The sequence below is a fragment of the Amphiura filiformis genome, chromosome 20 (genome assembly GCF_039555335.1).
Source record: "Amphiura filiformis chromosome 20, Afil_fr2py, whole genome shotgun sequence".
Taxonomy (NCBI): domain Eukaryota; kingdom Metazoa; phylum Echinodermata; class Ophiuroidea; order Amphilepidida; family Amphiuridae; genus Amphiura; species Amphiura filiformis.
This window is the reverse complement of record NC_092647.1, coordinates 16843905-16869794: the sequence shown is the minus strand read 5'-3', so window position 1 is coordinate 16869794 and position 25890 is coordinate 16843905. Positions and strand designations below refer to the sequence as shown.

The 25890-nt window shown below is 35.9% G+C and overlaps 1 protein-coding gene across 1 annotated transcript in view; it reads right to left on the bottom strand.

Annotated features, from left to right (window-relative positions):
* Positions 1-3388: 3388 nt before the first annotated feature.
* Positions 3389-25890, bottom strand: part of LOC140142161 (organic cation transporter protein-like) — a 63974-nt gene continuing 41472 nt past the window's right edge. The window contains exons 3-10 of the mRNA XM_072164127.1: positions 20230-20384; positions 17501-17669; positions 15942-16083; positions 14891-14988; positions 11306-11514; positions 9589-9697; positions 4243-4451; positions 3389-3663 (exon numbers count right to left, since the gene is read on the bottom strand). Coding sequence (XP_072020228.1) covers positions 3542-3663; positions 4243-4451; positions 9589-9697; positions 11306-11514; positions 14891-14988; positions 15942-16083; positions 17501-17669; positions 20230-20384 — 1213 coding nt within the window. The 3' untranslated portion in view covers positions 3389-3541. The remainder of the gene's footprint in view (positions 3664-4242; positions 4452-9588; positions 9698-11305; positions 11515-14890; positions 14989-15941; positions 16084-17500; positions 17670-20229; positions 20385-25890) is intronic.

Here is a 25890-nt window from a genome sequence, read left to right as displayed (position 1 = left end):
TTTGATAGTATCTGATGGCAAGAGATGGTCTAAAATTATATTTGGGACATAAAATATAATGATGTACGTGTAATTGATGATAAATTAAAGAAATCATTCTGCAAACATATCGGTAATCTTCCTTTAATATTCTGCAAGTTGCGCAATTACCTGCGGTCAGTTGATGTTATTGTTTTGAAATTAGAATATACAATTACAAGTATTGTTCAAGTAATTATCTATGCTATCCTGTATCGTTTTATGGATAAACATTTTTAGGTACGTCCTAGCTATAATATGGGCATAATTTATAAATGTAGGCCTATAGTATTGAACAATGTACCCATTTGACATACACTTATAGAAAATAAACAAATTATTGTCTTAATTTATTAATTATAATTAAAATGACACTTCATAAAATTACATTCAACATGATGAAAATGATTGAAGAGAAAACACACAATGTAGATTATTATTAAATGGAGTAGGTAAGATGCCATGTCCATAGCTTCGCAGGAGTTTCGGACTAACAATCAACACAATCAGAAAAATACAGTCTAAAACTAGTGGCAAATGGTGTTCATAGACCACAAACCTAGCTGGGGCGTGTTGGTGTTGTGGATGTATTTGACCCCTGCAAAATGTTCCAAAAATTTTCCCCTGGTCATGAGGTTTGTTGTCACCGAGTTTGAGTCCTGTATTCCTTACAGATGTCCAAAAAATACATTTATAAGATTTGACCTCTGCATGACCTTTGACCTGACCCCTGCAAAATGTTCCCCTGATCATGAGATTTGTTGTCACAGAGTTTGGGCCCATACCCCTTACAGATATCCAGAAAATGAAATTATAAGATTTGACCCCAGATAACCTTTGACCTGACCCCTGCAAAGTGTTCCAAAATGTCCCCCTGATCATTAAGTTTGTTGTCACCAAGTCTGAGCCCCGTATCCCTTACAGATGTCCAGGAAATTCATTTCTAAAATTTGACCTCTGCATGACCTTTGACCTGACCCCTGCAAATTTTCCCCTGGTCATGAGATTTGTTGTCACCGAGTTTGAGCCCCATACCCCTTACAGATGTCCAGATAATGCAATTGTAAGATTTTGCCCCTTTAATGACCTTTGACCCCAATTCTGTATGCAAGTTCTAGGCGTGGGGTATAGCCGATGCATATATGCAAATGACATCATTGTACTATATAATATGTGGCAGAAGAAGCATTTTGAAGGTATTTGGTTAAATACAGGAAATGCCCCCTTAATGTCCATTTACCCCAATTCTGTTTAGACCCTACGGGCACTGGATATAGCCGATACATATGTGCAAGTTACGTAACTGTAGGGTGTAACATGTAGGAGGAGAAGCATTTTGAAATTTATTGCCAGAAAGAAGAAAGATCGGATAGCATTACAGTATCTAGCTGGGGGGTGTAACCCCCCCCCCAGCTAGGTAAGTAAAGATTGTATTTGTAGTCATGGTAGTGAGTAATCAGTCCTTTATGTGCTTAACACTATCTAGTATATAGTAAACTATACATTGCGAATTAATATCAAATATAAATGTCCATGTAAGGTGAGTTTATATAGCGAATAAACTAAAAACTGCAATGTATTTCTTAATATTAATAATAGGCATAGGTAAAAAGCAGAAAAGACAAAAAGACGAAACAATTTGGAGTAATGAATGAAGCATGCTGTTTCAGTGTGTATGTTCTCATTATTGATGGTTTGGAGGACTGTCATGTAAATTAGATGCAAGCGTGATCCTAAAAATGCCTTTTACGGTGACCCAAACTAATTACAAGACCTCTTCTACATTGAGGCTGGCTTTCCCTTTTAAAGGGAATTTTTACTAGTGCACGGGTGTACAATTTATGCAAAGATAGTTTATAGTCCGATGGTATAAATAGTGAAGGAGACTAGACCCTCACTATCTATCAGACTATCAGGTTCACTCACAGTCGCATAGGCCTACTGCTATGCTAGCTGCAAGTTAAACCCAGTGGGGGTAGGTAGTACATGTAATACTAAGGGACCGATCGGTTTTTACGGCAGGGGGGAATGGGTGTTTTGGCAAAAATATCGACAAAAATTTCGCGTTCCCCCCTCGCGTCCGCTCAAAATTTTCGCGTTCCCCCTTGTTTTCCCAATTTTCTCCATTTAAAATTTAACAATCCCCCTCCTGGTTCAACTAAAATTTCAGGTTCCCCTCAAGACCACAAAAAATTTCAGGTTCCCCCTAAATTTACCCATTCCCCCTGCCATAAATAACGATCGCTCCCTAATAGCGTGTCCCGACCTCGACCATGGTGACCTTTGACTATGGCAGTCTCTTTAACTTGGTAACCCCAAGTGAAACTACACATGAAAGAGTACTCAAGGTGAATGCTGTAACCGTCAGAGCGACTGACTTGTAACAATTTAACAACGTTTAATTGCATTCCTAAAAAAATTAAACAACCTGTTAATTTTTCATCATCGTATCAACACAAAAATTCCCTTCACATACAACTTTAATGTTTACACGTTTAAACATTATCAAAACAACTTGCTCCAGGTCCACCTGTTTTCTTTACGAATTCTATCTTATTCATATTCTAGAAACAACAATTTTTCATTTTTTTTTAATAAGTACCGGGCCAGCTCATGCTGGCCCGGTCCAAAAAACCATATACCATATATTGGAGTTAGTCCAATATGTTAGGAAAATATTCAAACCGATGACCCCATGTTGACACTGGCTGAATAAGCTGTATTTTCACTCGTAAGGGTGACAGTCACTGTTGCAATTTCGTCATTTTATTTTTCACAGACGAAATGAGAAGATTTGACCTTTTGAGATCATTTAGTAGACATGTTTACCAGTCGTTTTGATTTTCGTAACAACAGTTCGCCCTTTGAAAAGTGAACTTCGACGTACGTGGTGCAAAACTTTCTTGCCACCACTTGCCAAGTTTTCTTACGGTGCTTCCCGAATCTTTTTATCGTGTGGTTGATCAGTGCATGAGCGGTAATGACACACGGCACCAGGGCATTCGCTTAAATGCCTTGATTCAGTCTTCCTACCATAAGAAAAACATCAAACATACACCTCATGAATAAATATGACTACGATGAAATTTAAACCCGTATTGTAAGTTTTTTTTTGTAACGTTAAGATTTTTAAACAGCGGTCAATAATTAGTTATCACCATCTAATATATAGAATTCGTTACCTATATAACATTGAAAAATAAGTAATGGTCGGGGTTCACCTTTATTGCCTTTTTTTTTTTTTTTTGCCGAAGCATTCCAAACTGTTTAAACTATTCCTTATTGACTTTGAGATCTTTTTTTTTTTAATCGGTGCGGGTATTTCATTGTTGATCACCCCCTATTTGGTTATAACACAAGAACGGCATGTCACAGGTCAAACCCATTTTTACATTCTTACTGCCTCGGACAAATTATTTGGATGTAAATGATACGACATTACTTCTAAATATTTACATAATCAGAATTAAAATAATTGTAACTTCTAATACAATATATTACTTTGTTAGAAAAAAAAATGATGTCACACTCTTTGTTCTGTAACGTCATCATCACCATGGCAATCTTCTTTTGGTGTCGGTTTGTAGCCATTGTCATGATGATAGTTTGAGGTCTTCTGAAAACATGGCAATTTGCTTTTCCCTCCTATTTATGGAGAGAAAAAGAAGGAGGGAAATATTACAACTCATTAAAAGTAACAGGGAAGGTTGGTTATAAACCAGGCAGTCTAGTCCGCTCAAGCAGTACAGGTGGACAACTGCAATGCAGGCCTGTTTTCCTGAAGAAATTGTGTGAAAGGTGAAAACAGCACCATTTTGGAGATAGTCAACTGTGCGAGGATTTTATGCAAAGGATATGAACGTCTTCTGTGGACTTCGCTGAATAGTGATCTTCGCAGGACAAGTGAATCTGGATATACACCAGAACTTTCATCAGGATATGCATCAGAACTTTCAAATCAACAAGAAGAAGGCTGCTGGCTAAGTAACTTTATTTAATACAGTGTAATTTATTGGTTCTGACTGATTGTATGTATCTATGTTCATTCACAAGATTATTGATAAATCATATTTATCTTTTGATTAAAAAAAACTCAGATATTGTTAACTTAATCAAACAGTGTATTATTGTTGTGCATTCGTGTGAATTTGAGTAAAAGGTGATTTTGGTCTTGAGTCATTACGGCTCGTAACATTGAAGGCCTATTAAAGATTATGTACTTACTGCCATATTCTTCTCCATCTTCAAGTGATTGTGGTAGATCTACTCCAAGAGTTTCTGGTAGAAGTAACACAAGTAGTCCAGCAAGAATAGAGTTGACGCCAAAGATAATGACTGGTAGAGGAGTCCAGTAGTTACCAAGGAGAAGGATTAATGGGGAGAGAACACCGCTGACACGGGCTGACATGGAGGAAAGTCCCATTCCAATACCCCTGTAACGATGGTGGTAATTCTGACATCAGTATTTTCAAGCTGGGGTGCAATTCCTTCTCATGAGGTGCATTTTACCTGTAGGCTTAAGGTTGCTTACATGACAAATATCACAGGCCTTGAACCTTGTTATACCTTTTTGATTTATACGGGGGCTATTTAAACAAATTAATTTAACCTACTGATTTTTTGTGGCATTGTTGTAGCAGGAGAATTACTGTATCGCAATTTTGCACCTCATTTTAAAGCGTATTTTGAGGTGCAAATGGCGATGCGATAGGGCTTAATTCCAGGTCTGGATGGGATGTGTTGTAAAGGGTGTGGTTTGGGGTATTTATTTTGACGAGATCGTTAGTTTGAATTAACGCTGCGCGCGCTTCAACTTAAAGAGTTTTGAGACATTGGTCTTGTTAATTTACCCCCCATTTTAATGGATTCAACCTGATTTCAAATATGGTAATGAATTTACAATTGAAGAGCCTTGTTGCAAACGTCTTACATCCACTTGAACAATTTTGCGAAAACATCAAAAAATCATTTGAAAAAAGGACTGATATATGGAGGTTTTGCGTAGGATGAGCATCCCGCCCAACCGATATACCCTACTTGAAAGGTCCGACCCCCGTAGAACCAGTAGCTCGATGGTAGAACAGGGTTTTTTGTCGTTGCCTTACTGTACGTTTACTTGGGTATGTGGAAAAGTTACAATAAGGTGGGGAAAATCATTCAAAATAATCTTCATACAAATTTGTATCCTCATATGAAATCACTCGAACATACAAAACCCTATTAAGTGAGTTGTGATGTCCAGTGCCAAATCGGATGATGGAACAAACAAAAAGTTAAGCCTATGGTTACTAGAAATAAAAGGTGGTTATCATTTAAATTCCTCGTTTTCATAAAAATCAAGCATGCTGTATTTAGAGGGCTAAGAGCAAGAGCTAGCTATGTCCACAATTACATGTTACTCATTTCGGCAACAAACGGACGGTTAATTTTGCCCTCTATAATATAATGTAATTGATTTTGGGGGTATGTACATGGTCACTTACGTCTAACTAACCTTGCTAACTGTTTAAGTGACCACGCATATACCCCAAAGTCACTTGCATTTATTATGGAGGGCAGAATTATGAGGTGCAAATGGCGATGCGATAGGGCTTAATTCCAGGTCTGGATGGGATGTGTTGTAAAGGGTGTGGTTTGGGGTATTTATTTTGACGAGATCGTTAGTTTGAATTAACGCTGCGCGCGCTTCAACTTAAAGAGTTTTGAGACATTAGTCTTGTTAATTTACCCCCCATTTTAATGGATTCAACCTGATTTCAAATATGGTAATGAATTTACAATTGAAGAGCCTTGTTGCAAACGTCTTACATCCACTTGAACAATTTTGCGAAAACATCAAAAAATCATTTGAAAAAAGGACTGATATATGGAGGTTTTGCGTAGGATGAGCATCCCGCCCAACCGATATACCCTACTTGAAAGGTCCGACCCCCGTAGAACCAGTAGCTCGATGGTAGAACAGGGTTTTTTGTCGTTGCCTTACTGTACGTTTACTTGGGTATGTGGAAAAGTTACAATAAAGGCTGGTTCAAAGTGTATATTCGAAGGCGAATATTCGGCTTCGAATACTTTTTGGTCGTCAAAATATATGCGGCTTCGAATATAAAACTATGAACCGGAGAAAGATATATTTCTACAATTCACAGCGTTGCCCGACTGTTAACAAGTATTGCCCGTTGACCTAGGTAAGCAAAAATTAGAGAATTTCTATAACGTAGTCAATAAAATAATAGGTAAACTCAATATTGAACTACTGTCATGATTTAATGTCTGAAAATAAAAATGAATAAATAAATTAATAAGTTAATAAAGAAATAAATAAGTCAATAAGTGACCATGCGTTTTAAGTGGAGATGTAACATTTTGGGGTTCATAATATAGGCTCTACCCTGGGAGGCCTACAGCCTATGTAGTTAAATTTGGTGTCAAACTAAAGCTTGTGATGAGACCAATACAGTAAGCATAATAAATATTGTAAACATTATTAACATTTGCATAATGTGCGGGGTGGAGGATGATCAGGAGGAGCAAATTGAATATAAGTGACCCCCAGTGGTCATATAATGCAAGAGGGCCATTTCTTTTTTCACATTTTGTTTACAATTCACTTTAAACTGCATACTTTAACACCATACAATCATATTCCAGGTAATTTAATTTGCTTTGAGAAGCAATTTTACATATTTAATTTTCTGTAATTATCAAACACATGGCTAATTGTTATCTAATCAAGTATAACATTATAATTATAATTATAGGCCTAGATAGTAATGCGTTGAGTTTTTAAAAAGTAATATCCGCCTTTTTTTTCTTTCTTTTTTAAATGACATACTCGTTACAAAAACAAATCAGCATGGAAAACATTTTTTTCGTCAGAGGCAGATATTTGGTCTATTCAGTGTCATAAAGCTACAAATAGACGATCTTTTAAATTCATTTTTAAATGGCTTTTTCTTTTTCAACCTTATTGTTTGTATTTGTAATGTTCACACAATCTGACAATGTCCCAACTTATACCTAATGTGAATCGAGCCATTTAACATGTGCTTGTAGGACAACGATTTTGAATGAAACTTATTAATTGTGATATTTTAATTCCCTAGAACACCACAGTTAAGCGTCAAGTCCAAAATTGTAAGTGGGTTTTCTTTTATTTTACCTCATTATTTCGTTAAAATTACTCGAAAACCCTCCTAAGAGTTGTTACTGATATACATTTCATAATTTTCGGCAAAGAATAGCCAAATAGTTGACCGAAATCGTATATTTGCACCAATATTTGACTGAAATCGTATATTAGCATTACCGCCCCTTCGTGACTTTATTGCTGCTAAATGTGAAACGAGATTACTTGAAATATATATTTCAAGAGTTGAACAAGTTTCAACTCTACGAATATATTTCTGAAATATGTCTATCTGATTGGTTGATGGTCAAGAGGATTACGGCATCCTCAAAGTCTCTTGCTGTAATTCTCTAATCGATATCTATTATAGGACCGATCTTTTGAAATCCATATACAACCGTGTCAAATGAAATAGTCTCGGATCATAATTTGTGCACGATACAACGTTGATACTTCAGATTTCGGAATTTTATTTAAAATAGGCATAAATCACCTTGAACAGGTTGAATGCTGGCAAAAGTAGATAAAATAACTATGGGTCGAATTTACATTAATCAGTGTCCTGGGCCAGGATAACATGTAGGACTCCTTCGCACTCTAAAACAATACTTCACCAAATGTCCTTGCTTTAATTTTCTCATTTAATTTATTTTTATTTTTATTAATTTCTTTATTCACTGCCTATGTGGTCAATCCGGTATTGCCAAACATTTCTCGTCCATTACCCGTGTTAATCTATTTATTTATTAAAATGCACCATCTATTAAATTCCTGTAATACAAATGTATAGTCCTAGTGTATTTTGATAACAAAGTTGTTTTTATTTTTGATTGGAATTTGGGGTTCCATAGATTTACAAGGGGTCAGTTTTACACGATTTCATATATAAAATATGTTTGGGCATGGCGGAATTAATATATGATTAAAAATAGACATACGCTTAGGCCCCCTTTTTGAATGTTTGTACATTATTAATATTAATGTACAAAATGCAAACGAATGTATATATTTGACTGTTTTGTAAACATTAATTTTGATGTTTACTCATAATTATGTCTGGAAAGTCAGGAAAAAAAGGAGTATCGATATTTCCTGGGAAAGTGGATCAGATGAGCAGTGAGTAAAAACATTCGCTCTAAATGTTCATTTGATTTTTATTTTTTTATGAATTTATTAGGCCTACTGGTAAAGTGAAGAAAAAAACTCCAAACGCACTCTAGGATTTTTCATCAGCAGCAGTAGAAATTTCTCTTGCATAGATTTTCGGGTGATCTCGCTTGGATTTAGCAAACAATGAACTGTTCACTTGTAGGTTATGTTTGTAAGCCTAAATATCATATTATTTGCATAAAACATAACTTACCATCACTACAGCATTGGAATGCTATTGCCTGCCAGGCATTTTCCTTTTTCTGGACGTCTTTATATAGTCCCTTACTTTTATGTCATATAAAATGGGTACGCTTGTACCGCACTAATAACGTTTTCTTTCAGTTCGTTATCAGCCATTTTGGAACTATCCAGACGTATTTTGCACAACTGTGCAGGTTAATTTTCATTGGGGATTTTTGAAATCATCGTTCGTCGAACGATATTCAGGTGACCTCGAGCCTTTCATATAAATCAATAGTATCTCGCTATCAGTTGCGCGATATTTAATCCGACTCAACTCGGCGTGTCATCATATTTTATTCGTTGCCGTATATATTTTGACGTCACAAAAAGTATTCGACAACGAATATTCGCCTTCGAATATTCACTATGAACCGACCCTAAGGTGGGGAAAATCATTCAAAATAATCTTCATACAAATTTGTATCCTCATATGAAATCACTCGAACATACAAAACCCTATTAAGTGAGTTGTGATGTCCAGTGCCAAATCGGATGATGGAACAAACAAAAAGTTAAGCCTGTGGTTACTAGAAATAAAAGGTGGTTATCATTTAAATTCCTCGTTTTCATAAAAATCAAGCATGCTGTATTTAGAGGGCTAAGAGCAAGAGCTAGCTATGTCCACAATTACATGTTACTCATTTCGGCAACAAACGGACGGTTAATTTTGCCCTCTATAATATAATGTAATTGATTTTGGGGGTATGTACATGGTCACTTACGTCTAACTAACCTTGCTAACTGTTTAAGTGACCACGCATATACCCCAAAGTCACTTGCATTTATTATGGAGGGCAGAATTAACCATCCATTTGTTGCCGAAATGAGTAACATGTAATTGTGGACATAGCTAGTTCTTGCTCTAAGCCCTCGATTTTATGTATGCTCCAGTAAACCCACAACGTTTTCGTAATAGGTGAAAGACAGTACAAAGAAACCTAGTATTATATTGGTACGGTGGTTCTTGAGATAGTTCTTGATATTTTGAGAAAACGTCACAAAACTTGTGAAGCCTATGGCTAGCTCGCAGCGCAGAGCAATAAACATACCGGACTACTGTTGGATAAATCTCCGCTGAGAAGATGTAGATGAGACCGAATGATGCAGAGATGCAGAATTTACCCACCATGGCAACGACGGTTCGGGGCACACCAAGAGCTGAAAATTAATTTGAAGAAACATTGTCAAAGCACAATTGCATTAAATTAACAATAATGTTTTCCTGTTTTAGAAAAAGTACTATAATATTTTTGTTTTGGAAATTTCCTGAATACACTGCGAATATAACATACGGTCTTGACTCTTAACCAACATTGCGACTATAACCTACGGTTTTGACTTCTTCATGCTTTCCTCTTGCAGAAATAATAATTTCTATTCTCGGGTTAAAAGTCATTACTCATTCATCTAATCTGGGAATGTTGATATGAATCATATACAGGTATTTGGCGTCAATGTGATGTTATTCCAGCGTTGCCGATTATCATATATAGGTATTTGGCGTCAATGTGATGTTATTCCATTGTTGTCGATTATCACATACATGTACGTGACATCAAATTGATGTCATTCCAGCGTTGCCGATTATCACATACAGGTACGTGACGTCAAATTTTTGATGTCATTCCAGCGTTGCCGATTATCACATACAGGTACGTGACGTCAAATTGATGTCATTCCAGCGTTGCCGATTATCACGTACGGGTACGTGACGTCAAATTGATGTCATTCCAGCGTTACCGATTATCACATACAGGTTCGTGACGTCAAATTGATGTCATTCCAGCGTTACCGATTATCGCATCATAGTGCACTTATGTCCACGGCAAATTCACCGTGACCTTTCCAGCCATAAACCCGCTTAGTGAAGATTAAACCGAGATATGCAGTACTAAACCATTACATAAATCGATTGTCCAACGCAAATTTATTACCACGTGATAATATTAATCCAATGAGCGATCGAATTGTCCGCTACGGTCGACTAATCCAATCGATAATGACGCTATTGACATGTACGGGCGGAGCCCCACTGACTGAGTTTTGGGGTATTTTTCACTGGTTTGCTGTCATTTACTCATCAAGGCGGTCCACCGTTATTATAAGGACTATACTAATACTTTAAAGATTGACATGTAGAGAATAAACCATACTTGCTTGACAGAAAGTACTAAATTTGTATCTAATACCCCATGCTAAATTCAGATATTTTGAAAAGAATAAGTAATTGAAACATAGAGAAAGTACTAAAATCATAGCTTTTATACCTTTTCATATATGACGCTAACTAGTTCATCTCATTCAAGTCTTATCAGCAAATGTGACCAAGCCAGGGCGGCCCGGTGAAGCAAAATGTGCATTGGAATAACACGGGAGTTTGGATATAGATGGTATATTTCTTTTTCATAAATGGTCCCCCGTTATTAAAGCTTGTACCGCGTTGAAAATTCAGATATTTTGAGAAGAATAAGTAATTGAAACATAGAGAAAGTACAAAAATCAGAGCTTTTATACTTTTTCATATATGACGCTAACTAGTTCTAATCTCATATATCTACAACACAGCGCTACCAGTAGGGTTCAATTGCCTATTGTGAGTGCCCCTGTGTTGTGTGCATACATGTAGTTGACAATAGCTGCATGATGTACAGGTATGTGACATCAAATTGATGTCATTCAGCGTTGCCGATTATCGCATGCAGGTACGTGCAAGTGCTGCGTACAATATCCTTATTTCTAAATGTCGAGATAATTCGGAATACTTACGGACAACGATGGTAAGCAAACAAGCAACGCCACCAACGACCATGTATAAACAGAGGGGTACTTTTCTTCCAAATCTCTGCACGATAAACCAACAGCTTAAATAGGCGGGGAATTCAACTGCACCTGATACAAATGCTGCCAGGTAGGCGTTCACGCCCAGCCCCGATGTACTTAGTGACAGCCCGTAGTATACGAGGTTATTCACGAACCTATGAACAATTTAATATAAATATATCGACTAACCAGTGCCAGAAGTCGGGAAGTGCAAAAGCTACCATGTGTAGATTACTACGATATACTGTTTGTATATGTTCACAGCTATTGCACTTACCCCCTTCTGGCACTGATCAATCGATATATTTATACATCAGAAGAGGAGCTAGCTGGTTTCCGTGTGAGGGAATTTCTAGCTTATATATCTCTGTGTCTAATATTTGTGTATTTGCCACATGCCAAATGTGGGCATTATGACTAATAAGTATGAATATTGCATGGTACATATAGGGAAATTGAAATTGATAGAAGTCTTTCCAGTTGTACAAAATATGTACATAGAGGTCTAGAGAAGTCCAATCCCAAATCTAAAGAAGTCTTGTACAGACTTGTACAGAATACATTTGTACAGACTATGTACATAGAGGTCTAGAGAAGTCCAACCCGTTGTACAAAATATGCACATAGAGATCTAGAGAAGTCCTACCCGTTGTACAAAATATGCACATAGAGATCTAGAGAAGTCCTACCCATTGTACAGAATATGCACATAGAGATCTAGAGAAGTCCTACCCATTGTACAAAATATGCACATGGAGATCTAGAGAAGTCCTACCCATTGTACAGAATATGTACATAGAGATCTAGAGAAGTCCCACCCGGTGTACACAATATGCACATAGAGATCTAGAGAAGTCCTACCCATTGTACAAAATATGCACATGGAGATCTAGAGAAGTCCTACCCGTTGTACAAAATATGTGCATAGAGATCTAGAGAAGTCCCACCCGGTGTACACAACATGCACATAGAGATCTAGAGAAGTCCTACCCGTTGTACAAAATATGCACATGGAGATCTAGAGAAGTCCTACCCATTGTACAGAATATGCACATAGAGATCTAGAGAAGTCCTACCCGTTGTACAAAATATGTGCATAGAGATCTAGAGAAGTCCCACCCGGTGTACAAAATATGCACATGGAGATCTAGAGAAGTCCTACCCATTGTACAGAATATGCACATGGAGATCTAGAGAAGTCCTACCCATTGTACAGAATATGCACATAGAGATCTAGAGAAGTCCTACCCGTTGTACAAAATATGTGCATAGAGATCTAGAGAAGTCCCACCCGGTGTACACAACATGCACATAGAGATCTAGAGAAGTCCTACCCGTTGTACAAAATATGCACATGGAGATCTAGAGAAGTCCTACCCATTGTACAGAATATGCACATAGAGATCTAGAGAAGTCCTACCTGTTGTACAAAATATGTGCATAGAGATCTAGAGAAGTCCCACCCGGTGTACAAAATATGCACATGGAGATCTAGAGAAGTCCTACCCATTGTACAGAATATGCACATGGAGATCTAGAGAAGTCCTACCCATTGTACAGAATATGCACATAGAGATCTAGAGAAGTCCTACCAGTTGTACAAAATATGCACATAGAGATCTAGAGAAATCCTACCCGTTGTACAAAATATGCACATGGAGATCTAGAGAAGTCCTACCCATTGTACAGAATATGCACATAGAGATCTAGAGAAGTCAAACCCGTTGTACAAAATATGCACATAGAGATCTAGAGAAGTCCTACCCGTTGTACAAAATATGCACATAGAGATCTAGAGAAGTCCTACCCGTTGTACAAAATATGCACATGGAGATCTAGAGAAGTCCTACCCATTGTACAGAATATGCACATAGAGATCTAGAGAAGTCCTACCCGTTGTACAAAATATGTACATTGAGATCTAGAGAAGTCATACTAGTTGTACATGTACAGAATTATACATAGAGATCTAGAGAAGTCGTACCAGTTGTACATAATATGTACATAGAGAAGTCTTACTAGTTGTACAGAGTATGTATACAAATCTAGACAAGTCTTTCCAGTTACAGAATATGTAAAATAGAGATCAAGAGGAGAAGTCTTACCAGTTATACAGAATATGTACAGAGATCTAGAGAAGTCTTGTTGTACATGTACAGAACTATACATTGAGATCTAGAGACGTATTACCAGTTGTACAGAATATTTACATAGAAATCTTAACAGTTGTCATGGTTGTACAGAATTAAGTACACTGAGATCTGGAGAAGTCTTACCAGTTCTACAAAATAAGTATATTGAGATCTTGAGAAGTCTTACTAGATACAATATTTTAATTGGTGAGATCCAGAGAAGTCTTACCAGTTGTACGGAATATGCACATAGAAATTTAGAGAAGTCTTACTAGTTGTTCAGAATATGTACATTGAGATCTAGAGAAGTCTTACTAGTTGTTCAGAATATGTACCTGGAGATCTAGAGAAGTCTTACCAGTTGTATAGAATATGTACATAGAGGTCTAGAGAAGTCTTACCAGTTGTACAGAATATGATCATATAGATCTAGAGAAGTCTTACCAGTTGTACAGAATATATACATGGAGATCTAGAGAAGTCTTACTTCTGGCACTGATCAATCGATATATTTATACATCAGAAGAGAAGCTAGCTGGTTTCCGTGTGTGGGAATTTCTAGCTTATATATCTCTGTGTCTAATATTTGTGTATTTGCCACATACCAAATGTGGGCATTATGAAATATAAATAAGTATGAATATTGCATGGTACATATAGGGAAATTGAAATTGATAGAAGTCTTTCCAGTTGTACAAAATATGTACATAGAGGTCTAGAGAAGTCCAACCACAAATCTAAAGAAGTCTTGTACAGACTTGTACAGAATACAGTTGTACAGACTATGTACATAGAGGTCTAGAGAAGTCAAACCCGTTGTACAAAATATGCACATAGAGATCTAGAGAAGTCCTACCCGTTGTACAAAATATGCACATAGAGATCTAGAGAAGTCTTACCCGTTGTACAGAATATGTACATTGAGATCTAGAGAAGTCTTACCCGTTGTACAGAATATGCACAAAGATCTAGAGAAGTCTTACCCGTTGTACAGAATATGCACATTGAGATCTAGAGAAGTCTTACCAGTTGTACAGAATATGTACATGGAGATCTAGAGAAGTCTTACCCGTTGTACAGAATATGTACATAGAGACCTAGAGAAGTCTTACCAGTTACAGAATATGTACATGGAGATCTAGAGAAGTCTTACCAGTTGTTCAGAATATGTACATAGAGGTCTAGAGAAGTCTTACCAGTTGTTCAGAATATGTACATAGAGGTCTAGAGAAGTCTTACCAGTTGTTCAGAATATGTACATAGAGATTTAGAGAAGTCTTACCAGTTGTACAGAAAATCTACAGAGATCTAGAGAAATCCTACTAGTTGTACAGATGTGCATTGAGAAATCTTACCAGTTATAGAATATGTTAATTGATGAGATCCAGAGAAGTCTTACCAGTTGTACAGAATATTCAGCGTTTTAAATCTAAGATTTGGAGTCCGGAATAGATCTAAATGTGTTGGTCGACGTCCACCGGCGGTGAATCTAGCTTCCTGCAGTAGGAATATAAACAGTATATTTGTCATCTATTTACAGAAATTCTCTTATCACGGTGCCCATATCATTCCACAAACCATTGCAGGGATACGCAGTTCGAGATCATCACAAGCCCCAATCGACTTAAAACCACGGCAGCAAGGATCAGCTCCCCAGTTTCATACGTTTGAACCAGGACAATTAGCACGGGAATTGTCACCTACCTCAATTATTCCACGAGAACAGAAAAGACACTGTGGGGGATCGAACTCGAATCGTCACATATCAGAATTTAGTGCATTAATGCTATGCGTTTTGAGATATTTTCTCAAAATATTAAGAGTTATCTTAAGAACCACTGGACCAATACTAGGCTTGTTTGTATTCATTTAAATGCATTTTTCATGCTGATTTCAAATATAGTCATGAAAATTTACAATTCTGAAATTTTTGTATTTTCAATTTTTTTTTACTTGTCGTCTGCAGTCGCATCTAGCGCCTTAATTACATGAGCTAATTGGACTGCTGCTACCTCAGCGTGGTCACTCACAACTTTATGCCACCATAATTTTGGGTAAAATTGCCAAATTGTCATTATTTTTGTCCCTCTGTGACTATGACTGTAATGTTACTCTCCTATCTGCCTTCCCTTTCCCTACACATTGGACATTTGCATGTCACACCGGAAGCGTATAACATTATTTGAAATTGGTATAAGAGTGGCTTGGAAGTGAGAATCATGATGAACGCATTCACCACGAGTGTATACAAGAAAGCATACATTAGTGTATTAAAATATTTTAAAAGAGTCAATTTAGTGGGTCGCACATGTAGCATGCAATTTGTTATTACTAAAATCATGGAACACGGGTCCTGATAAAAATCCCTTTAAAAGGAAAGTACTTGGTTTATGGAAGTGAGAATCACGTGGTTCAAAAGAACCCATCGTTTAACAGTATATCGTTCTTACCTTTTCTGTCACCTTGTCATTTTCATCAAACAGCACATCTGGAAGCTCAACTTTGTTGACTTTGGCTGCTCTTCTGATAATTTTTTCGGCTCTGTCGTATTTCCCGTGGCTCATTAACCACCGAGCAGATTCCGATACAAAACTTGAAATGACAAACAATGTTCATCAACATTAACTTATTGGTTGTTCACAACTTTTGACTGATATAAAAATTAACGTTATATGCAAAGATTGTGTATAACTCTTCATTTATTTTCGATGGACGCGGGAAGTCTTGGCATTGTTGCCTTCTAAGCAAGTTACATTATATGCTAACGTGTTGTTATAATTTTTATATCAGCAGCATCGACCTCCGATGCTGCTTTGATGCTTGTTATTAATGAACTAACTACTAATTAATCAGAACTAAGGCGACGAAAAAAAAGAAAACTCTGTTCTACGGACCCGACCGACCCAGCTTTTATTGTGAAACAAATTTTCTTGTACAAATGAATGCCGACCCAAATTTCGGAAATTTCAGGAACAATTTTTTTTTTAATTTTCTCAAATTGCAAATTATTTACAGATTTTGGTGATTTTTTCGGTCATTTAAAAAAAAAAAAAAAAAAAAAAGACCGACCGACAGACCCGACTTGAAAGGTCCGTCCGCCCGTAGAACAGGGTTTCTTTTTTCGTCACCTACCCAGCAAACACAAAAACGTTTTAAAAACGTTTTAAATAAGTTATATTTGGGCTTTTGGTTTAATTAAAAACGTTTTAATAACATTAAAATGTCGGGTTATATAAAGGTCATAATTACGTTTTAAAACGTTTTGTATGAAAACACACTACAACAATATTTTAAAAATGTTTTCAAAAAATGTTATTTTAAACTATTTCTGCAAACATTTTTGCCAAATATTATGTCAATACTTAAATAACATTATGTCAAAATATTTGAACCCAGCAAACACAGAAATATTGTTAAAATGTTCTTTTCAAAACCTTTTAATAACATTTAAATGTCGGGTTATATAAAGGTCATGAAAACGATTTTAAAACGTTATTGCAAATATTTTGGGCAAACATTTTTGGCAAAATATTGCGAATACTCCCAAAATAACATTCTGTTTAGAATGTTTTGTATCAAGTTTTCAAGAATGTTTTTGGAATGTTATTAAAACGTTTTTATACCCTTTATATAACCCGACATTTAAACGTTTTCTGTAAAACATTTTTGTTTGCTGAGCAGTAGATTATCAAAAATGTTTTTAAGGTAAAGAAAACGTTTTATACTCTTAATATACCCTTTATATAACCCGACATTTAAACGTTTTGTGACAACCTTTTATAACCTTTTGCGAATGATGTCGAAAACGTTTTGTGTTTGCTGGGTAATGCTTAATTTATATTAGTCAATATCAATACAGGCAGATATCTATATTTTATCAATTAATTAATTTCATTTTCATAAATAATAAGGATCGAACAATCATCGATGGTCGATCGAAAGATCGAACTAATTTGTTTCTATTGCCTAATAATGATTCTGGATTCCAGGTTTCTGTGATGATACTTACGGTATAAGAATAAAGAACAGTGCAAGTGGAACGGATATGGCTAATTGTAAGTGCCTCCAATCTCGGATGAAATACGCCAAGATAGCAAGTATCATGTAGCCAACAGAAAAAAACAATGGTATAATTGTTCCGGCGCATGCACGATATTGAGGACCAACAAACTCCGTACCTACAGCAGGGTTTAATTTCAAAATTTAATAGTCGTTAATTGCATCTCAGCAAACACAAAAACGTTTTAAATAAGTTATATTTTGGCTTTTGCTTCAGGTAAAAACGTTTTAAAATGTCGGGTTATATAAAGGTCATGAAAACGTTTTAAAACGTTTTGTATGAAAACACACCATAACAATATTTTAAAAATGTTTTCAAAATGTTATTGTAAACTATTATTACAAACATGTTTTGCCAAATATTTTGTCAATACTTAAAATAACATTATGTTAAAATATTAGTACCCAACAAAAACAGAAATGTTCTTAAAATATTCTTTTCAACACCTTTTAATAACATTTAAATGTCAGGTTATATAAAGGTCATGAAAACGTTTTTAAAACGTTATTGCAAATATTTTGGGCAGACATTTTTCGCAAAATATTTTTTCAACCCCAAAATAATATTCTGTTTAGAATGTTTTGTATACAGTTTTCAAAAATGTTTTTGGAATATTATTAAAACGTTTTTATACCCTTTATATAACCCGACATTTAGACGTTTTGTGTGTATTTGCTGGGGAGTAGATTATCAAAAAATGTATTTTAATGTTATGAAAACGTTTTATACCCTTAATATACCCTTTATATAACCCGACATTTAATATTTTTATAACCTTTTTTATAACCTATTGCGAATGATGTCCAAAACGTTTTGTTTTTGCTGGGATGTCATTTTTCATCAAAAATGATCACTTCGTGAATACCGACATCTTATTTTCCTATTCATTTCTCTCTATCAAGAATTTATATATTGCTATTTATAAATAAGGAATACAGGACTGTACAAACTCTGCAAAGTTGGGCAAAATGCTCACAGATGCCTACAATCATTTGTTTAAATGTCACGGCATCAATTGTCAAATATTCTCAAAAAGATTTCTGTAAATTCCGCAACTTAAATTACGCAAAGGTGCATATAAGATATCGGCAAATTATATAGAATTGGACAAAGTTGGTGTTTTAGTGACACAATTAGTGTTTCGGAGCCTGTTGAAAGTGTTTAACTTTAGTTTTGATGTGTTTAAAGTGCACTTCTTAAAGGCCCACATAAAAAATAACAGATGTGGAAATAAGAGTATAAACTGACCAGTAGATACCAGTTGTAGTCCTACTAATTCAGGCATATTGGATGGCCTAGGGGAAAGTTATCCCATATTTTGTGAAATAAACCTACTCATGTTACCGTTTAGCCGTGGCCTGGCTTGGTGCCTGATCTTACCCAGGGAAAGAGGACATTGCAATATTCCCCTTTAAAAGGGGGTTCCTTCAAGCATGTTCACGAAACCTGCGCATCCATGCCTTTTTCACACCAATTTGGCCATGAATTAAAGTAAATTTTGGTCATAAATGGGTCAAAAAGAAGAAGTCCATATCAACTACACTGCATTTTGTTGTCGATTTTGTCCGGATATTGACACGGGACATCAAAGATTTTGCTACTGGGGTAAAGGTATGTGTTCTAAACTAAAATATTCCTGGTGTCATAATTTTTGGCCCTATTAGCTGGGACAATTGCGCGCAGATGCGATAAAACTTTCCATTTTAACCCAAAGGTGATTATGTTGTGTTAACACGGTGCAGTTTCCACCCAGTAGATAGAGCTTGGGGCTACTCTGGTCCCCCTTCACGTCTGATGCGGACCTGCTCGTCCCGCGTGACCAAAAAATTGGAGGGAAAAGACGTTACACCTTGTTCTGGGGCGGACATTTTATAAATGAATTTAAAAGAGCAGCAAGGACACCACTTACATTAGGGAACAAACCAAAAGATCGATGACGTCCTATAAACGTAACTGGTTTCGTTTAGGGGGAAGGGGGTAAAAATACTCGATTACGTTTGTACAAAAACATCGGTCTGAAAAATGTGTCATTATTATTATTATGTCAAAATTTTCAACATTTTATTATTACGTTTCTGACAGGGAGGGGGGGCCGGCTGAGAAATGAAACCAGTTACGTTTAAAGGACGTCATCGATCTTTTGGTCTGTTCCCTTAAATTCCAGATGTTAAATCTACATCATATAAATGTAAAATTTGAGGAAAAATGAATGAGTCCGTTTTATTTTATCTGTTATTTGTCTATAACGGATCTTTACAATAGCCCTATGGAGAGAGTGCCCGTTGAGGGCGCTATAACCCCCATTTTAGGAACAAAAATTATGATTTTTCGACTCCATCAGTCTTACTTTGTGTAGGAACTTCTTTAATTTCCTGGTCATTTGTCGGGTTGAAACTCGAATAGTATAGAAATATTTCAAGCACGGATTTTTAATTCTCGCTGCACGGATTTGTATTCTTACTGCACAAACGTGCCAGGAGACACGTTAGAATAGCCCCTGGATCACATCCCATTCATTCACAGGTTTTTCACTATTTTAATTCAAAGCCGCACTAGTCCTGATTGGCGGGTGCCACTTCATTGACCGATTTAGTCATAATTATGAACCATCAAATAACCGGGCTGCCATTGATATGATAACTCTATCCTTTATATTAACTTCAAAATAAATTTCTTACCGAGTACAAATGCTGTCATATAAGCACCCAAGTTACACATGCCAACGAAGAATCGCATTGCTGTAAATGTATTAAAATTGGGCGCAAAAGCTGCTATGGTTCCAACAACAGCCTCACATCCAATACAGATGAAGAATGTAGGTAAACGCCCAATCCTGGCAACAAGAGTGAGAAAGAAACGATGGTAAGAATAAAAGACATACGATATAATATTGAATTCAAAAGAAAAACGAACGAAAGAAGGAGGAGGATAGGCCTACATATATGATCTGGCAGTTGCATGGTGACCTCTTGACCTCCCATAATCCACTACTGCAAGTGACCTTAATTATTTTACAAACAAGTTTGTAAGGACTCTTCTTGTTTCCGATTTATTATAAAAAAAGTATTTGGGGAAATTTAAAAACATGAATACATTTAAATACATGAAACCCGTGGTGGTCTTTTTCTTTTTTAGGGGGGGGGGGCGTGATCCAGGGTGCAAGACAGCCAATTTTGCTGACAGAAAATGTGACATTTTTACACTAATGTGTCACCGCGAGCCGAAAGCTTGGGGTGTCTGTAAAAGATGTAATGCATCGAAACGGGTCGAAACGTATCGAAACGGGTCAAAATGGGTGAAAGGAAAACTGGAATGGATGGAAACGGGTCAAAGTTATTCAACAAATAACAATTATAGCACCAATTATTACGCAAATAATTAATTGGGTAATTAAAAGCCCGTAACCTTTAGTGCTTGGCAATATCCGCAATACTCCTATGATATGCTAACATTGTGTAAACCGTGAAAATAAAAAGTGATTAAATAAATTAATTAAATAATTATTCTCGTTCTTTTTTCTTCAACAGATGGTTATGCTATTCAAGTGCAAAAGCAAGCAGCAATGTAACACGTCGCATGCGTCCAGAAACGCACATTTAACATGTTCAAGACGCATAGCAATTTGCCGACGGACACATTCAATATAGGCCTAATATAAAGAGAGACGCAATAAAAATTAGTTGAATATTTTAGCATGGGTGTAGGGTTGACATTTTCTTTTGGGGGGTTGTTTTTAGGGAAGTAAAAATGAAAATAGAAAAAGAGAAGAAAATGAGATATTCATATTATTTTGTTTAATGCTAATCATCCTGTTGGAACGTTAAAATTTTATGTTTATGGACCATCCAAATCTTAAGTAGCCTCGTTATTATCAATATATTATTACTCTTTCAATACAAAAAGCAGATTCAACGTTATGCTCTCTCGCTCTACTGGAAAGTGCACATCATCCTTGTGGAATGTTAAGGGAAGGGGTATGAACGTTTGGACAGTATTTATTATTATGGGACATGAGAGCACATCAGACATATCGAATTGCATTCTGAATACGAAGAATGTCCTTCTGATATCAAATAATTTTGATTTTTTGAAATTTGCAATGTAATACACATTTTATGGCAAATCATTAAAAATTGATATTTTTGATATTTAACAGTACTCGAAGTAGACTTTATAAATCTGATGATTTATACTTAAAGTGTATGTAGGTGGGATGAAAAGCCGACGATCAATTGAAAATTTTTACCTTTCGTATTGAAGATATGGATTTTTTTCCCCAAAACACCAAAACAAATTAGATCTTTTGGGAAAAAAATCCATATCTTCAATATAAAAGATCAAAATTTTCAATTGATCTTCGGCTTTTTCTCCCAGCTACATACACTTAAAGAATATATCATTAGATTTATAAAATTAACTTCGAGGACTGTTATATATCAAAAATTTCAAAAATTTCAAATTTTAATAATTTGTCATAAAATTTGTATTATATCATGAATTTCAAAAAATGTAAATTATTTGATATCAGAAAGACATGCTTCGTAGGCCTATTCAGAATGCAATTCGATACGTCTGAGGTGCTCTCATGTCCCACAAAAAATACTGTCGAAACGCCATAAACGCTCATTCAAGATCCCTTAAAGATATCATTTCAATCAAAATGCCGACGGATCTTCCAAATCTGAAATCTTATGTAACAATACAAACAGCCAGACATCATTATTGTAGCATTATTGATTATTTTGATTCCAAGTTAATATTATACAGCCTGACTAAAAAAAATTGTGCAAGTGAAAAGCGCCTTTTTTGGCAATTTGAAAATATCGTTGTGACAAGATGCTTACATCAACGTCAAGGGCGTAGTCTTAGCTCTCAAATGCCATTTGTTCTGTTCAATTTGCTTGTTTTAATCTCGAGATATGTTTAGTTAACAACGAAAGGGTAAAATCACAATTGTGCCACTTTTACTAGGGAAGAGGGCTGTACATGTCAATCAATGATAGCATCAAGTTGATCAAAATCAAAAGAATGCATCAATTACAGAACAATACAAAATTGTTTTTATTATACTGTTTTATCATGATACAGGTATAACAGCTTAAAAGATAATTAAATATTAATTTATTGCTGTAAAATAAAATACATGTACATGTCAATGATTTTATCATGGTAAATACTGTTTTCTTTGTCACTCAAGACATGTTAAAAGACAAATATTGCACACTATATAGGTTAATGAACGACTATTACTTGTTGGGAGAGAAATTTGACAAAATTATGCACGCGCGCTGATGTTGTTGCGTCTAATGCACGAGCCCCGAAGGGGGAGTGCATTAGACGCATCAACATCAGCTGCATGTACATTTTTGTACAGCCCTCTTTATAATTCCCTAGTAAAAGTGGCACAATTGTGATTTTACCCTTTCGACGTTAACTAAACATATCTCGAGATTAAAACAAGCAAATTGAACAGAACAAACAGCATTTGAGAGCTAAGACTACGCCCTTGACGTTGATGCAAGCATCATATCGCAACTGTATTTTTTAATTACCAAAGAGGGCGCTTTTTACTTGCAATATTTTTAGACAGGCTGTATATTAAATATTTTATTTTATCCATAAATATACATCAGAGCAGAACCAACGTATGGATAGTATTGATTTTTGATGATACAAAATAAAGACATTTTGAGGGTTGAGACAGGCCGTTGCAGCTCATATACTAGCGCAATACAAAAAGGTGGCGACAGCGTCGGCTTTCCCTGTGTATTATCCTGCGCTGAAATGGCGTCCGATGGCGTCGACAACAGGCACCAAAATCACGGGCGTCGCCATATTGGAAAAAGTTAAGAAAAATGCTGCTGCCACCACGATAGTACTAAAAGCTACGTAAAAAATATGCCTAGTGCTGTGGAGACTTATGCTAATTAAAGAAAAATGCTGCTGCCACCTACGTCCACATGTGTTGTTGCAAGTGTTGACGTCGCTGACCTCACATCGACGATCGGAGTTGTAATTCCATCGCACTTCGTGCTCTATTCTTCTTCCATGGTTGAGAGCCAGAAAGTCTGAACACACAATTGAATATATGAATACAAAACCCACCCAAGTCCATACGTTGGCTAAATTGAGTTAAGCATGGGAAATTGTTGCTATACATAGGCCTGTCATATGTATGAAAGAACAACTCAAATTCATCCTCTGTGTCTATTGAGCATGTGAAAAATAGCATGTATGAAATAACCACCCAATTCCATGATTTGAGTCTTGTAACACATGTATAAAAGCCCACTTGTAACACATTCATTGCTAGAGAATGACTTTTGAAAAAAAAATGGGTTTAATAAAGGAAAGTGTGTGGTTTATATTACATGGCAGAATGCTTATCAACATTATACATACCTGTGTGCTTTATTTTGTATTATCTTACTAGTGGTAATCACATTCTAACATTGTTGTCTTTGTATATGTTTCAAAAAAACCACCCAAGTCCAAAATTTAAAATGAACCCCACGAAGTCCCTGAAATGCTAATCGTCATACCTAATATAGGTTAATCTACTCATTTGCACGTAAAACTTACCATATTGACCAGGTAAATCTAACTGAAGGAATTAAAATGATATACAGGGTTTTCTCTCAAAATCACTTCCCATGGACTTGGGTGTTTTTGTATTCATGTATTCAATTACCTGCTCCCACAAAATAAGCTTAGACCCTTTTTTGAATAAACGTAATAAGTTTATTGTGCTTAGCAATAAATAGTAAAAGGGGATTCACAATCGATTGATTATTATTATTATTACCACATTGTCAAAAGTTCAGTTCAGATTTATTCACATAATATCAAATCTTCACATGAATACAATAAGAGAAGTACAAAATCTAACCCAGTGCCAATTCAATTACTGATGTGACCCGGCAGCACAAATGAGCCGTAAATTCCCTAAATTGTATTCTGAGTTACGGTGTAAAATGTGTACGAAGGTCGTATTCATCGGTAACTTAAAGCCATATTATAACATTTGCTGAGGAAGACGCCCTCACTGAATTTTTAAAATTCCCTTTTTTACACGATTAAATTGCACTTTATTAAACCAATATACCCTGCAAAAATCAAGACTCTAGGTGCTGTAGTTTTGTCAAAATCCGAGATTTTGAATAAAACGCCGGAATCCGCGCTTTATTATTATGATGGAATTATTAGTCGAACGCATACACGATTTTCATAACACACAGTACGTACGGCGTGCGGGACGGTGATATACACAACAAAGGGTCGTACCACAACATGACCGAAGGAGTGTGCGGGACGGTGATATACACAACAAAGGGTCGTACGACAACATGACCGAAGGAGTGGGTAGTAAAGTCTAATTTTCTTTGCTTTGCCGTAGTTTTTCGGCTCCAAATTAAAAGGGGATATATCTGACAGTAAAAGCTAACATTTGATGGCAAAGAAATGCTAATCTAGTTTGTTTGAAAATGTTATAATATGGCTTTAAGCTGGCCCGACATCTGTCTTATTTTGATAGTCAAAAACTAATCAATAATCCTATTGTTGAAGTGGATAATAAGTTTCTACCTTAGATGGCTATAGAACTTTTAATAGCTCTGGTCTTTGTTTGCTTTTGCTAAATCCTGTTCAAGTGGTGGGTTACCAGGCATTGTATTCTTAAACCTCGTTGACTTGGGGATGATTTGAAATGACCGCCAATCATGACTGTTTGATATTTATTGCCAGCAATGTGGAAAAAGAGACACATGTAAAAACGTAAAAGCTATAATTTTGTTGAAGGAGCAAAGTTTAACAAACCATAACCCCGCTTCTGGATATCGTTTGAAGTCAAATGATATACCATTTTTAAGTTTATGATGTTTATTTTTAAACACGAAATAAAACAAAATTGACCGGGGAGGAATTTACGGCTCATTCGCCGTGAACGGTCACATATCGTCGGTCGCAACACATAGTGGCGTAGGGTGATTTTGGTCATTTTATGAAATTTGGCCCAACGGTTTTTATTTATCAAGTTCTTCAAGTACACCAAGTAAGGAAGCTCAACTATACTTAATTAATTAATTAATAACTTTAATTAATTAATTGACCTATGTTAACAATTCGGTAATATCTTTAGTTTCACAAACTGACACCACTAATAATGCACCACTAAAAATGCGAAGCGGCAAAAATTGGATTTGATGACATTTAGGCACAGAATCAGCTTCATCTGTTAATAATGTGGCGTATGCTTCAGAAACGAACCGAAAACCACAAATCTTCCTCTAAGGCTGCGTTCACATAGAAGTATACTATTCGGGTATACGGTGCACGTTTTG